Genomic DNA, 17,028 nt, shown 5'->3' with positions numbered 1-17,028 from the left:
CAAGCTGCTCGTAGTAAACTGAGGGCATCAACTTGTTCAAAGCCATACGGTCTGAAGAAAAGCTTTCCATTACTTCAAATATATTAACTCCAAATCAACCAAATCTCTTTGCAATCATTCTGTTTTACATAACAGTACGGATTCAAACATGATGCTTAAACTTTGGTGTGCTCTAAAATCCTAACATGGAGTGTGATACCCACAGTAGACCATGGAAGATAAAGTGATTATTAGATGAGACTTGGAACAGAAACTGATGTTCATCTAGGTTGGTCAGTGCCTGGTTATAGCACAGCGACAAAGTATTTGTGCTTCTGAACGTATCATCAGAAGCAAAAGAACAATCCAGTACAGAATGCAGTGCCCTCACAAGACATTTAATGCATCAAACTTGATTCTAAAAATTGTACAAACCATCCTGCTTCAGTAGCAATAGAATTCATACATTATAACATCAACTTACTGCCTCTGCTGCTTTTAAACTGGTAAGACTAACCACCAGTAAATAATTTCAGCTTTGGAAAGCTCAAGATGCTTCCTCCAGACACGACTTATTCTGGAAGAAGAAAACTTTCCACTGTAATGTTTGGTTGTCTTCACAGTTCAAGCAAATTTGGAACAACAAACTATATATCTACCACTTATGGAAATTTAGGAATAATATGAACCACTATTGCCTTGGTTTAGTCACACAAGTCAACTTGAACTTGAGAAATCCTGACCGAGAGATCACATATAGACAAATCTGAATAAGGTTATAAATAATGTTAAGGCTATGATGTAATTGCTACGGTAATGCAACAATAGTTCTCAATTTGTACATTTGGAGACTTGTCATCCTCGATTAGCATCTACATTCTCATACAATTGCTACTGTGGAAACAGACCATTCAGCCCATCAAGCCCACTCTGACCCTCCAAAGAGCATCCCATCACGCCTAGCCCCTTGCCCTATCCCTGTAACCCTGCATTTCACTTGGCTAATCCACCTAGCCTGCAAATCCCTGGACATGATGGGGAATTTAGCATGGCCAATCTACCAAACCTGCACATCTTGGAACTGTGCGAGGAAACTGGGGCACCGAGAGGAAACCGACACAGACACACTGAGAACATGCAAACTTCACAGTTGCCTGAGGGTTATTCGAATCCGGGTCAATGGTGCAGTGGGGCAGCAGTGCTAACCATTGTGCTGCCCTAGACACGTCGACTGAAAAATCACTCTGATCTTACGATGGGGGGTCGGGGGGAAGGTCACTGAAGAAACACCTGATGATTGAGCCTGGGACATTACTCTGAGGAACTCCTGCAAAGATGTCCTGGAGCTAAATGACTGACTGATCTTTAACAGCCACAACTGTTTTCCTATGTGCCAAGTATGACTCCAACCAGCAATTTTCCCAGATTCCCACTCATGCCAGTTTTGCCAGAGGTCCTCGATGCCACACCCGATCAAAAGTAGCCTTGATGTCAAGAGCTATCTCTCTCATCTAACTTGTGGAATTCAGTGACAAAAATAGAAATTGCTGTAAAAGCTCAGCAGGTCTGGCAGCACCTGTGGAGAAGAATCAGAGTTAACGTTGCGGGCCAACTGATACTTCCTCAGAACTGGCAGTTCTGAGGAAGGGTCACTCGACCCAAAACGTCAACTCTGACTACTCTCCACAGATGCTGCCAGACCTGCTGAGCTTTTACAGCAATTTCTATTTTTGCCTCTGATTTACAGCATCCGCAGTTGTTTCAGTTTTTAGTCTGGAATTTAGCTCTTGTTCATGTTTGAATCAAGGCTGTAACAAGGTCAGGAGCTGTGCAGTCCTGGCGGAACCCAAGCTGGGCACTGCAGAGCAGGTCCTGCTTGATCGCAACTGTTAATCACATCTTCTATTAAAATGGGATGGTTGGCATTAGCCAGGTTGGATTTGTCCTGCTTGTTGTGTACAGGACATACCTGGGCAACTTTTGGCATTGTCTGGTAGATGCTATTGATATAGCTGTGCTGGAACTGCTTGGCCTGAGGTGCAGCGAATTCTGGAGTACAAGCTTCAGTACCATTGCTAAAATGCTGTCAGAGTCCCTAGCCCCTGCAATACCCAGTGCCTCCAAAAGTTTCTTGATATCACATTGAGTGAAGCAAACTGGCTGAAGACTGGCTTCGGAGATGGTGGGAACCCATCAACGAGGAAGAAATGAATTATCCAGTCCACTCTCCTACCTGAAGATTGTTGCAAATGATTCAACCTTATCTTTTGTACTGATGTGCAGGGCTCTTCCATCATTGAGCACGGGGATATTTTTTGAGCTGCCTCCTCCAGCAAGCTGTTTGACTGTCCACCGCCATTCACGAGTGGATGTTGCAGACTTGGATCTGACCCTTTGTTGCGGGATCGCTTAACTCTGTCTATCGCTTGCTGCTTGTGCTGTTTGGCATGCAAGTAATCCTGTGTTGCAGTTTCATCATGTTTATAAGTATGCTTAGTGTTACTCCTGATATTCCCTCTTGCACACTTAATTGAATCAGGGTTGATCCCTTGGCTTGACTGTAATGGTACAGTGGCTGATATGCCAGGCGATGAGGTTGCAGATTATATTGGAGTACTATTACTTTGTCGCTAATGGCCCACAGTGCCTCATGGATGCCCAGTCTTCAGTTGCTAGATCTGTTCAAAGTCTGTCCCATTTAGCATGGCGATATGCCGTACAACAACGTAAGTATTATCAACATGAAGGCAGGACTTCATCTCCACAACAACTATGCGATAATCACAGTTGCATCTGCAGCAGGTATGTTGGTGAGGATAAGGTCTCTCTCTTGTTGGTTCCCTCACCACCTACAGCAGACCCAGTCAAGCAGCAACGTCTTTTAAGACCCAACTGGCTCGATCCATAATGCTGCTGCTGAGCCTACTGTTAGCAGTGGGCATTGAAATCTCCCACTGGGAGTACATTCCTTGTCCTTGATACCCTCAGTGGCTCAGCATGGAGGAGCATAACGTCATCAGCCAAGGGCAAATGGTACGTAATAATCAGGAGGGTTCTAGCCCATCTGATGCCTTGAGACTTCATGGTGTCTGGAATCAATGTTGAGGACTCCAAGGCAATTCCCTGCTGACTGCGTACATGTGCTGTCACCTCTCCTGGACCTGGCATGCCTGTGGGACAGGGCACACCCCAAGGTGGTAGTGCCTAGGTCATGTTCTATAACGTATAATTCTGTGAGGATGACTGTGTCAGGCTGTCATGTGACTTGTCTGTCAGACAGCTCTCCCAATTTAGGAACTAAAATCCAGACGTTAGTAGGACTTTGCAGGCTCATCAGAGCTGGTTTTGCCATTATCATTTCTAGTGCCCGAATCGAAACCAGGTGGTCTGTCCATTTCATTTCTTTTTTGAGACATCATAGCAATTGTTATGACTCCGTGGCTTGCTGGGTCATTTGAGAGGGCAGTTGAGAGTCAACTACATTGCTGTGGATCCAGAGTTACAAGTAGCCAGACCACATAAGGACAGCATATTTCCTTCCCTGAAGGACATTATTAAGCTACTAAATACAAGGGGTGAGTTGGTTAACATAAATTGGGGAACTAATTTAAAATATATGGTGATAGATAAGCTATGTCAAACATTTAAAGCATTATTTCATAACTTAGAATAAATATATATTACCTTAAATAAAAATCTTATGGTAAAAACGATCCAATCATGGCTAACGAGACACCAAAAATAGAATTAGATTCAAGGAAGGGGTGGACAGTGTTGCCAAAAATACATTAGGCTGAGGAATGGGAGCATTTTAAAATTCAGTGAAGGATGACCAAAAATTGAAGAGATAGAAACAGAATGAATATAAAGTCGCAAGAGTCATAAAAAACAGATTGCAAACAATTCTATATGTATGTAGCAAGGAAGGAATAACAAAAGTAAATATGTGGCTTTTGGAGGCAAAACCAAGAGAAATTGACAGTGTGTAACTTGGAGAAAAAGTTTGGAAAGTGTGGGAGTTAAGTTTAGTGGGAGAGTGGACTTTTTTTTTTCCCCCCCAGTTGCCTTGTTTTCCTAACTACTTCCACAGATTAGTAAGGGCAGGAACAGACCAAGGCCCAAGAGTTTGGCACTATTAGGGAATTAACTGAGAACCATCAGGGATAAGTAAAACTCAGAAAAAGAGGAAACTAAAGTTAAGTTAAAAGGAGTATCTTTCACATTAAGTAATTAGAAAAGGTAGCAACTAAGACAAAGACTGAGTTCAAGTTTAGGGCATGGACCCCCAGTGCCCTAGATGCCCGCACATGCAGGAAGTGCTCCCAAATGCAGAAACTCAGGATCCATGTTTTGGAGCTTGAGCAGCAGCTGGAGATACTTTGGCACAACCGCGAGGCTAAAAATTACATGGATAGCATGTTTAGAGAGGTGCTCACGTTGCAGCTCAAGGGACTGGAGGAAAGAAAGGAATGGATGACCACCAGGTTGTCAAAATAATCAGGCAGGAGACCCCTGGAGTGCTACTCACAAATCAGTTTGCCATTTTGGAATCTGATGAGGATCCTCAAGGGAGTGCAGGCAGAGCCAAGCATCTGGCACTTCAAGTCGCTTGATTGTATAGGTGGACAGAAAGTAAAAGGCAGAAGCAATAGTGATCAGGGATTCATCAGCTAGGGAAACAGACAAGTGCTTTTGCAGCTGCAGACATGACACCAAAATATTGCCGCCCTGGTGCCAGGATGAGTTGTCACTGTGCAGGACCTTGGAAAGGTTGTAACTTCAGGATTACTCTTGGTACCACAGGCTAGTGAGTACAGAAACGGAAGAATCGGACAGATGAATGCGGGGCTCAAAAGCAAGTCCAAGAGGGAGGGTTTTAGATTCCTGGATCACTGGGACCATTTCTGGGGATGGTGGAACCAGTATAAAGGAAGGTCTGCACAATAACCATAATGAAACCAACATCTTTACAGGTGGGTTTGAGAGCACTGTTGGAAGAAATTTCAACTAATTTGATAGGAGAAGGGGACACAGCATACTTAATTAAAGGAATCAAAACAGGTGCAAGTTCAGCCATGTTGAGTTTCAAGGGATTAAGGCGAGGCTGGATGGCCTCGGCTTTAATGCCAGGAGCATGACAAGGCATGGATTGACATATTGACACGTTGTTGCCCTCACAGAGGTAAGGTTGAGAGAGAGACAGGACTGACATTCTTGAGTATAGAATCTTCAGGCAGGCAGAAAAGGATTTAAAAGGGGAAGTGTTGTCACATTATGAATTAAGGACCTAGTTACCACAGTACGGGGTCTGTTAGCTCAGTTGGCTGGACAGCTGGCTTGCAATGCAGAGTAATGCCAACAGCACAGGTTCAATTCCAACATGGCTAAGGCTACCATAAAGACTATTTCTCAATGTCTCCCCTTGCCGGAGGAGTGCTGACCCTCAGGTTAAAAGGCCAGCAGTGGTCTTTCTCTAATGAGACAGTGCTCTACTGCAGTAAGGAGGGATGATGTCTTGGAAGGGGCTTCAAATGAGGCTTTGTGGGCACAGTGTAGGAATATAAAGGAGCAGTCACACTGCCAGGAATATATAATAAACCTGCCAACTGTCAGTGTGCAATGGCAGAGCAGATATGCAGACAATTCACTGAAGTGTGTAAAAACAATAATAGGGTAATTATATTTCAATTCCCCCACCACTAATTGGGATAGTTATGGTGTCAAGGGTTGAGGGGACAGATTTACATTGTATTCAGGACAGCTTTCTATATCAACATGTGGAAGTTCCAACACAAGATGGTGCAGTGCTGGACTTGATTCTCCGGAACAAAGCTGGACAGATGTTCAAATTGGCAGTGGAGCGACATTTTAGTGATAGCAGCCACAACACTATATATTTTCCTATTGGTTATAGACAAAGAAAATGACAGCTTGCAAAAAAAAGGGGTAAAGCAATTTTATTAAAATAAACCAGGATCTGGCCAAAGTAAACTGGGATTGGTGGATTAGTGACAGATGGAACTTAATCCTGATAAATGTGAGGTGATGCACTTTGGAAGAAGTAACTAGACAAGGGGGTACTCATGAATGGCAGGACCCTCAGAAGCTCAAAGGAACAGAAGGATGTTGGGGTGCTTGTCCACAGGTACCTCAAAGTGGCAGGCCAGATTAATAGGGTAATTAAGGCAGCATTTGGGGTACTTGCTTTCAGCAGTTCAGGCACAAATTATAAGAGCAGAGAAACTATATCGGAGTTGTATAAAACTTTGGTTAGGCCACAGCTGGGAGTGCTGTGTGCAGATCCGGTCACCTCACTATTGGAAAAACATGACTGTATTGGAGGGGGTGCAGAGGAGATTCACCAGGATGTTGTCTGGGACGGAGCTGCGTAACTATGAAGAGCAGTTGGATAAGCTCACATTGTTTTCTGTAGAGCAAGGAAGACTGAGGGGGGACCTGATAAATGCGTATAACCTTTAAACCTTTCTCAACCTTTAAAATACTTCAATGAGCAAATAAATTATCATAACATTTAAGGCTATGGGCCACGACTGGAAATTAGGAAGTTTGGTCCACAACTTTTTTTCTCCTCTTCCAAAGGTCCAAATACTTACTGGCACACAGTGGTATTGGTGCAATTAGCCTTCGTCATGTGAGATTAGACAGCAAGGAACCCTCAGGTTACTCATGAGTCACAACCAAATTCAAGCTACTAAGTACTTCACTCAAGTTCTGCCCATAACTACTGAATCAGTATCAACCATCAACTAACAAGAGAAGAAATGCTGGCTGACTTAAGTGTCTCTCCACCTTGAGGTAGTGAAAACAACTGTAGCAACCTTAGTTTATAACCTGGCCGAAATCAGCTAAAACTGTATATTTTAAAGGTTCAGCGTGCACGCTGTATTTATTCACAAAAGGATCCTTTCCATGCAGGAATATTTATTTTCACTGCAAATAAAAGCAGCTAGCATGGTACTTCTCAGTGTAATTTATCAATCACAAGACCCAATTCAAGCTTCCAAGTAAATCTGATCAAAATCAAAACATATTTTCCCTCAGAAATATCTATTTAACAGCAGTTAAATAACCTCAAAATCCTAAAGCACTTCACAGCTAATGATGTACTTTTAAAAGGTGGTCATTGTGAAATACAGGCAACATGGCAGCAATTTGAGAGACGCAAACTCCTACAAACAGTAACACGTAATTTGTTTTTGTGACGGTGACGGAAGATGATAGTGGCCAAGACACTGGGACAACTCCATGTTCCTTGTTGCAAATGGTGCTATAGAATCTTTCACAATGAGTGGGCAGATGGGTACCCAGTTTAACATCTTATCCAAAAGGTTGTACAGTACTGCTCTCAGTACTGCATGGGTGCTGGCCAAGATTTCTGTGCTCTCGCCTCTAAAATAGGATTTGAATATGCAAATATTTAACTTAGATGAAAAGATACAACCCACTAAGCAACCAGTGAAATGCGTCATAATTAGAAATTGCTACGATTAGGAATTATACATAATGAAAAATAACAAAGAAAAGCAAATACAGACAGAACAGACAAGGATCAGTTACACAGAAAAAAGACAGATACCAACACCAGGCTTTATCTCCTCTGGAACGTTCAACTGTGTAATGAGATTACCCAACATGAACTCATTGAATTGTACCCGAATACATGCAATTCTATAAACAATCCTCAATTTATCTTCAATCCTACTTCGCAATTTGAGCAGCTTGTTTATTAGATCTCTGATCTACCTGAATAATAGCTCATGCCCAGCACACTACAATTTCGAGAATTATCAGACATTGTCATACTAATTTAATCAAGGTAAAGTCGCTATAGTCTTATCCTCTAATGAGAGACACACACACACACAATCGGTGGTAGTTTAACCTGCAAGTCATCAGGCCTCGGGTGAGGGGAGAGGTTGAGGAGAAGAATCCTTCATGGTAACCTCAATCAGTGCAGGAATTGAACCTGCACTGTTGGCATCACTTTACATCACAAACTGAGCTAACTGATCCTGCACTGGGGTTAACCATGAAGGACTCATGCTTCTTGAACTCTGCTGGAACTGTGTGTGGGGATGTCAGGCAGTGGGGTTTAGATTTACTCTGTCACCCTCTATATTTAATTAGCCTATAGGCACTCTCTAATAGAGGCCAAATGCAATTTGTGAAACTAGACGCGAGCAAGAAGTTAACCCAATGGAGGGGAGAAAAAAAACTGGAAGCAAATGGGGAGTAAAGAACGGAGGACAATTTCCAGCCTTTTCCATTTTCTTACCTATAACAGATGCTTATCCAATCAGCGATTATTCATGAGAGACTTTCAAAAGCAAAATATTCAGTCGAGGAAGCAGAGAACGGCCGGGTCCTGTCCTTATTTAATTTCTCCATAACCAGTACACAGTCTCACAACCCTCACTGGTAAGTGTGCTTAAAAACTCAAAAAATAATCCAAACAGATAACTATCATTTAAACTAAAGCCAATTATTCAAACATTACTTGGGTTATTTTGTTTACTGTTTGGTAGTATGCTAAGTGGCACAAAATATTACAAAATGGTTGGTGAGAGAACTTGGTGGGGGGGTGGAATATCTGTGCAGAAGGTACATTCAAGTTTAGAGCTTTAGAGCGAAGATATATTGTTGGGAAAAAATAGAAATTTTATTCCAGATCAGTGTTGCACCTGATCCTAGACTAGGGGTGTCAAAGCTTGCCATTCTGCAACACGGGCATTCCTCATCTTAACAAGTAATACCACCTGGTTTAAAAAAAAAATCAAACTCTCCTAACTGGTATTTATAAACTAGAACAGAATTTCAGAGGCACACACACAAGGAATTCTTCCAGTTCCAGCATTTCTGTAGTCCGTCAACTGGGTTTTGGCAAGATACAAACAGGATTTAAAGACTTAAATTTGGAATGGCGTACTGTGCATGCCAGAGACTGGCAGGACAAACTGACACCCTGTAGGGATTCTCGATTGATGCTGTGACATCTGAGGAAATTCTAATTGAAAGTTTGGATCCTGAACAACTGAACTGAGTCACTCTGGACTAATCCTGCAGAAGGTACTTTTGGAGGAGGCTGAGAAATCCAAATAATTTAAACAAATAAAAAATTCAGAAGCATCCATTATTTACAACTTGTAAATTAATTTCAGCTTAGACCTGCCCAAATCATTTCAGAGATTAACTACAACAAAAAGCTTTTCTTTTGTCACATAATTTCCCTTGCTCCCTTTGTGAACTGCTTTAAAGCAAATTTGTTCTAATTTAGCAGTGCTCTCACAAATCAGGGGAGAAAAGTGGTATATTAGAGATGACTAATCCTTACCCAACTGTGATTCAGAAAAGGATAAAGCAATTAGACCTAACAACTCTTCCTAAATAGATATCAGTAATTGTTTTTGCTATTGTATAGCTCACAGGAAATTTGCTTCCTCGCTGTTTGCGATATTTAACCAAAACTACAATGTCAAGGAGAAAGAAGTGAAGGAACAGTACTTTGTTAGTCACAGTGTTAATTGCCAAGGTTGGAGAGGCACTTCCAGAGATGATGCAGTCCATTCCTAAAGGCTCAGAATCCAGGCTGTAAGGTGTTGAAGCCTGGAACAAAGCAGCAGAGCACAAGGACACAGGAATTAGTCACAACATGGACAGCTCAGAAACTCCCATTCACAGGTTAAATTACATGATAGGCAGATGAGAGTAAAAGTAGATATTTGAGGTATATACATATTTTTTAAAAAATTGAACTACTATTTTACTATTACAGAACAAGACCAAATGCAACAAATTCAATACTTGATTTCTCTAAAAATAAACTTTCCTTTTTCCTCAGACACTGACTTTTGCTGAGATACTGCTTCATTGAAAGCATCTGCCTTCTCATATCCCATCCAAATATCCATTCTTGTACTGCAAGATTAACCAATATACTTCAAATGTCCAACCAACGTGGCTTTATATAAGTAGGGTGGCCGCCTGCTCTCTGTAAATATCCATACACCTGATCTCCTTCCTGCAGGACTTACTCGACAGCTATAACAGTAAAACACTCCAAATTTCAAGTTATATTTGGATACATAAAATCGTTTAAAACTTATTTGTCAAATTCTCAGTTCTCCTCCTCTCCCACAATCAGAATAAAGTTGATTGTGCCTACTAGAAAGCCCAAACAGAATTAGAACCCAGAATAGACATGCAATTTCTTCAAAGTCCCTCCTGGCTCCACACTTCAGCATAGAGATGTCCATGGCTTTTGTACCCTTTGATCATTGAATATGGCCAATTTGAAATTACAAGCACACATCATTGTTATGAATCTTAGCTGTGTAAAAAAAAAAATTAGAAAATAGAGAAAAGCTTACAAATCATCTGCTAACCGTCATGCACTTTGAAATGAATATAGGTAAATCACAATTTAACAGTGATGGTTGCAAATTTGTTTTGGTTTTGGTTGAAATATTGTAGCACTGTCAACAAGTTGGTAAATTAAAAAACTCGATTTTTCTTTGGAGAACAGTTGATATGCTTATAAGGGTGTGCAAAAGCGAGTTAGCCTGGTCTGTGAAGTTGGGGCATGGTTGGGCACATGGGACTGGGATATCATAGCTATTACAGAAATGTGGCTCAGGGAGGGGCAGGACCAGTAGCGTAATGGTCTAGGATATAGCTGCTAATTTAAAGAATAGAAATGGGAGCGAGAGGGGGGGCAATAGCATTTTTGGTTAAGGATAACATTACGGTTGTACTTAGGGAGGATATCCATGGGGGAAACAACCAGCAAAGTTATATAGGTGGAACTAAGAAACAAGAAAGGGATAATCACCTTACTGGGATTGTACTATAGGCTCCCCAATAGCCAGCGGGCAATTAAGAAGCAAGTATATAAAGGAGATCTCGGATACCTGTAAGAATAATAGGTTTGCAATTGCAGGAATTTTAAATTTCCAAACATAGACTGAGACTGCCACAGTGTTAAGGGTTTAGATGGAGAGGAATTTGTTAAGTGTAAACAAGAAAATGTTCTTATTTAAAATGTAGACATACCCAGAGAAGGAGCAAACCTTGACCTTCTCTTGGGAAATAAGCCAGGGCAAGTGATTGAGGTTTCAGTGGGGGAGCACTTTGGGGTAAGTGATCACACTTCTACTAGTTTTAAAATAGTTATGGAAAAGGATAGGCCTTGTATAAGAATTAAGAGTTCTAAATTGGAAGAAGGCCAATTTTGACAGTATTAGACAAAAGTTGATGGAGGAGGCTGTTGGCAGGTAAAGGAACAGTTGGAAAGTGGGAGGTCTTCAAAAATGAGATAACGAGAGTTTAGAGATGGTATGTTTCTGTTAGCGTGAAGGGCAAGACTGGCAGGTGTAGGGACTGCTGGATGACTAGAAAAATTAAGACTCTGGTCTAGAAAAAGGAGGCGGCATATGTCAGATACAGACAGCTGGGACTGAGTGAATCCCTACAGCACAAGGGCAATAGGAATATACTTAAGAGGGAAATCAGGAGGGCGCAAACGGGACATGAAAAAGCTTTGGCAAACAGAATTAAGGAGAATCCAAAAAGAGACTCTATAAATACTTTAAAGGGCAAAAAAGTAACTTAAAAATCAATGAGGGCATCTATGTGTGGAAGGGAGATGGGTGAGATAGTAAGTGGATATTTCGCACCTGCATTTACTATGGGGAAGGACATGGAAGCCAGGGAACTTGGGGAAATATATACTGACATCTTGAAAAGAGTCCATTCTTGAGAGAGGTGATGCTGGTACTCTACACAAAAGGTAGATAAACCTCTGACACCTGATTAGGTGTTTCCCAGGACTTTGTAGGAAGCTAGGGAAGAGATTGCTGGGCTCCTTGCTGAGATATTGGTTTCATCAACAGCCACAGATGAGGTGCCAGAAGACTGGCAGGTGGCTAATAGGGGGCCATTATTAAATAAAGGTGTTAAGGAATAGCCAGGGAATTGCAGAGTGATGATCCTGATGTCAGTTACCCACTACTGAGGAGGATTCTGAGAGACAGGACTGACATACATTTGGAAAGGAAAGGACTGATTAGGGATAGTCAACTTGCTTTTGTGCTTGGGAAATCGCGTCTCACTAATTTGATTTGAGATCTTTTGTTGAGGTGCCAAAGAAGACTGATGAAAGCAGAGTGGTAGACAGAGTGGTAGTGTTTAGCAAGGTTAGAACACACAGAACCCGGGAGTGCTAGCCAATTGGATACAAAATTAGCTTGAAGGTAGGAGACAGAGAATGTTGGTACAGGGTCGTTTTTCAGAAGGAAGGCCTCTGACCGGCCATGTGCTGCAAGAATTGCTGCTGGGTTCACTGCTCATTATTTTTATAAATGATTTGAATGTGAATACAAGAGGTATGGTTAATAAGTTTGCAGATGACACCTAAATTTATGGTGTAGTGGGCAGTGAAGAAGCTTATCTCAGAGTACAACAGGACCTTGATCAGATGGGCCAATGGACTGATGAGTGGCAGATAGAGTTTACTTTTGATGAACGTGAGGGGTTGCATTTTAGTAAGGCAAACCAGGGCAGGACTTATATAGTCAATGGTAAGGCCCTGAGGAAAGTTACTGAACAAGGAGACCAATGGGGTGCAGATGCATAGTTCCTTCAAAGTGGAGTTGCAGGTAGACAAGGTGGCAAAGACGACGTTTGGCACGCTTGCTTTCATTGGTTAGTGCATTGAGTATACGAGTTGGGAGGTCACGTTGGGGCTATACAGGACATTAGCGAGGCTACTTTTAGGATACCATGCAATTCTAGTCTCCCTGCTATAGAAAAGAATTTGTTAGACTTAAAAGGGTTCAGAAAAGATTTACAAGGGATTGGAGGGTTTGAGCTACAGAGTGGGGCTGAATAGGCTGTGGTGTTTTTCCCTAGAGAGTGTCAGGGGCTGAGCAGTGATGTTCTAGAGGTTTATAAAATTATTAAGGCCATGGTTAGGGTGAACAGTCAAGGTACTTTCCCCAGGGTAGGAGTCAAAAGCTACAGGGCATAGATTTAAGGAAAGGGGAAAGATTTACAAGGGACCTGAGGGGCAACTATTTCACTTAGAGAGTGATGTGTGTATGGAACGAGTTGCCACAGTAGGTAGTGGTGGGGGATACAATTACAACATTTAAAAGACATCTGGGTGTATACATGCATAGGAAGAATTTGGAGGGATATGGGCCAAATGCTGGCAAATGGGACTAAATCAGTTTTAAGACATCTGGTGGGCATGGACGAGTCGGACCGAAGGGTCTGCTTCTGTGCTGTCTAACTAGGACTCTGTATAAGGCAGAAATTAAATTCATGAAACAAGAAAACCCACAGACATCGTTCTATGTATTAAACCAAAGCAATGGTGTCTATTGACTTTTGTTTTCCAAGTAGAGCAAAAGGTATACATCTCTTTCTGATTAATCGTAGAAATAATGCAATGTGGCAATATTTCATGACATGCCACATTACAACTCCCAAGGCACTCCTTTGCTGCCAAACAAAATCATCTTTAACCACCATCTCTCGCACATGGATTTTTATTTCCTAACCACTTAAAACCAACATTTAGACTTACCCTTTCTCCTGATCGCGGCCTCTTCTTTGGCCGTGTGGGCAGTGTATCCTCCTTTGGATTAGTGTCAATGGCCCAGTAAGAGCCCTAAAACAAAAAGCACAAAGTTTGATACATTTACAATTTACATTCCCCTCTATTTCAGCACAGTGCATCTATTTACAACTACTAGAGCAATCAAGAAGAGTGATAAGGTAATTCTCTGTGTACATGATGCCATGTATTGTTTTCAAATGTAATATACTAAATTCTTGTTTACATCTGTTACAAATTTAAATTTGCTGTAGATACCTTGGCATTTGGTGATATCAATCCTTCCCATAAGAGAATCTCATGGTTTCTTAGATTTCAGAGTTGATTCACACTGCCCAATATCTACTTATTGATTGAGTCATCTATGGATGTAATGACATGCATCTCTTGACATAAGCTGGGTACATACTTATTAGTGTTTCATCAGCCTTAGTTGATGGAATGAATACACTTTAATGAGGAATGGTCATAAATAAATTGTTTGGTTCTCTGACATCTAAAAACACTGATGATCAAACAGCAAGTTATGAACAGCTTTGCCTAATGAATTCAGTATAACATCTTTGCATAACAGAGAAATAATAAATACAGTAAGCTTTCACCCTTCAGTTGCACATTTTGCTTGACAAATGAAGTAACTTTTAACTCTTGCATCCTAACAATTTTGTGCAACTGTTTAGAAACTTGGCTATAAAATGTTTTGCGAGTATGGTATCTGGTTTCACCAAAGGTTGCTACACAACAGCTGAAAATCATGTGTATGAGGAACTACCCAAAATAAGGTGCAGGGAATTTTTACTAATGACCAAACAAAATAAATTAATTGCTTATACAAATTGAACCAACATAAATGCATCCCATATAGAAATAGTCAATACCAAAATATGGGACTGCTTTCAACATCATTACCTCATGATGTGAACAGGCAGATCTCACTACAGGCTGCACTATACTGAAAATGACTTTTTGAGGTAATTGACAGCTCTTACAAGAAAAGTAGCTCCAACAATTTGCTATTCTTTAAAAGCTGCCTATTTCTGTAAAAATAATAACCTTATCACTACATATATATTCAATAGCAATCATACAATTTTGTATCTGAACAAACATTCACACAACAAACTGAAGACAGACATAAGACTTCACTCCTTAGACAGGAACAATTTTAACGGTAAACCATTATAGGAACACAATTAATATTACACCTCTTTTAAAAGTGTTTGATAATTGGAGGGATACATCACTGCACCAACTTTGCACATTTTGCTTGACAAATAAAGTAACTTTCATCTCTTATATCCTAACAATGTTTTTGTGCAGCAGTTTAGAAACTTGACTATGAATGTGTTGTCTCAGTATAGTGGTGAAATTAGACTATTCTCAAGCAAAGTGTTCCATCCTTCTCCCTGGCAATCAATGGATACCTAATTAAGTAGTTTATGTTGCTGTATATTTGACAATATTTTCAGTTTAGTTTATAAAGAGTCAAAGACGTAAAACACGAAAACAGTTCCTTCAGTCCAATTTGTCCATGCTGACCAGATGTTCTAAATTAATCTCGAGGGGATTTTGGTCGCACTTGAGCTACATTACATCATGAGTGAGAATTCTGAAATATTAAATGGTGATAACACAATGGAACTGTTTAACCAATAGGTAAGAAAATATTCTAGGAGTGGACATTTTGCTGAGTGCCTGAGACAAAACGTTTTAGCAGCAGCAATGCTCAATAACAGCTGCAGTTCGACAAAAAAAAAGCACATTGTCCTATTGAAGGCTGTGACATTTGATATTACTCAGGTTGATGTGTGCAGGATTTATGTAAGTAATGTAGTCATCTTTGTAACTTTGCATAATTACACATAGGGCAAATCTCACGTGCTCGTGTGGTTCCACTTGCGATATATGACCATAATACAAATTGAGCATATTCAGTAACAATGAGAACAATTCAACCGTGCAGATTTAAAATGGAAGTTTAAAGTTTTGGCAAAGATCTGTAGCTCGGGTTGTGGGGGAGGTTGTTGATTTGCTTGCCGAGCTGGCTTGTTTTTGTTCAGACGTTTCGTAACCATGCTAGATGGTATCATCAGTGGAGCCTCCGATGAAGCTATGTTATTCTACTCCGCTTGGAGTTTACACTGTCCGGTCCGTTATGGTGAGTACTGTCATTTCCGGTTTTGATCTGTATGGGTTTGTATATAGGGTCCAACTCTGTTTTTTGTTGATTGTTGGGCAGCCCAGAAACCTACAGCCATCCTACAACAACCACTTACATGGATTAAAGACCCCATTCCCACAACATGCAGAATGAACATGGTTTATAAAATACCATGTAACAACTGCCACAAACATTACATTGGACAGACAGGAAGGGAACTAGCCATCAAAATACATAAATATCAGCTAGCAGCAAAACGGCACGATGATCTCTCCTTAATATCAATACATTCAGACAATGAAGGCGATCAATTTAACTGGGACAAAGTAACCATAATAGTCCAAGCCGAACACAGGCATGCATGGGAATTCCTTGAGGCATGGTTCTCCACCCATACTTCAAATCAACAAGCATGTAGAATTGGACCCCATATACAAACCCATACAGATCAAAACTGGAAATGATAGTACTCTCTGTAACGGACCGGATAGTATAAATTCCAAGTGGAGTAGAATAACATGGCTTCATCGGAGGTTCCACTGATGATGTCACCTAGCATGGTGATGAAACGTCTGAACAAAAACAAGCCAGCTCGGCAAGCTAGTCAAAAACTTTAAAACTGAAGCTTCTTTTCCCCCAATTGTAAGAGGAGTTTCTAAAAATTATGATATGCTAATAAGATAAGCAGTGGGACCTAATCGTTGTCCAGGAGTGAGGATTAGCTAAACCGTACAAGATAAACAGTATAGTTAAAGGTTGGTATTCCTTGGGTTAGTACAAAAATTAAATTGAAGTGAGAGTTATAAAAGGCACGAGTTAAATTTAGGGCTAGCAATTTGAAGAAAATCTAAGCAGTTAAACAATACGGAGGGAAACAAAATCAAAACTAGGAAGATTAACAAGGTTAGAAATGAATGCGAAATATAAAGAAGTTGATAAACAATAAATAAAGTAATAAGCAATTAAAATATTATATTGGTGATAAATGTAAAAATAATAAGGCTGACTATAAACTAGCAAATTTCCGTGCAAATGGAAGTCATGCCAAAAGATAGAAAGGAACAAATAAAAAATATTAAACCAGGTATTATAGGCTATTTAGTCTAACATTAGCAGTGAGCTCCAAAAGTCATAATAGTAGACAATATTAAAGACAAGGGGTAATTTAGCACAGATGTGAAAAAGCCATGTCTGACTTTTGAGTCTTTGGGGAATTAAGAGGGTACATTTGTAAACTGAATGTAACTAACAT

The 17,028-nt window shown here is 40.6% G+C and overlaps 1 protein-coding gene across 13 annotated transcripts in view; it reads right to left on the bottom strand.

Moving 5' to 3' along the window:
- foxj3 (forkhead box J3) overlaps positions 1 to 17,028 on the bottom strand; it is a 163,663-nt gene that overhangs the window by 60,947 nt on the left and 85,688 nt on the right. For 9 of the 13 annotated variants that reach the window (XM_048615189.1, XM_020515074.2, XM_048615194.1 and 6 more), the window contains exons 4-5: positions 13,586 to 13,669; positions 9,502 to 9,603 (exon numbers count right to left, since the gene is read on the bottom strand). In XM_048615189.1, the coding sequence (XP_048471146.1) occupies positions 9,502 to 9,603; positions 13,586 to 13,669 (186 nt within the window). The remainder of the gene's footprint in view (positions 1 to 9,501; positions 9,604 to 13,585; positions 13,670 to 17,028) is intronic. The other 4 variants (XM_020515077.2, XM_048615193.1, XM_020515079.2 and 1 more) reach the window with 1 other exon arrangement.

This window comes from Rhincodon typus, chromosome 31, assembly GCF_021869965.1.
Source record: "Rhincodon typus isolate 14 chromosome 31, sRhiTyp1.1, whole genome shotgun sequence".
In the NCBI taxonomy this organism is placed as follows: Eukaryota; Metazoa; Chordata; class Chondrichthyes; order Orectolobiformes; family Rhincodontidae; genus Rhincodon; species Rhincodon typus.
This window is presented reverse-complemented; position numbering and strand designations above follow the sequence as displayed.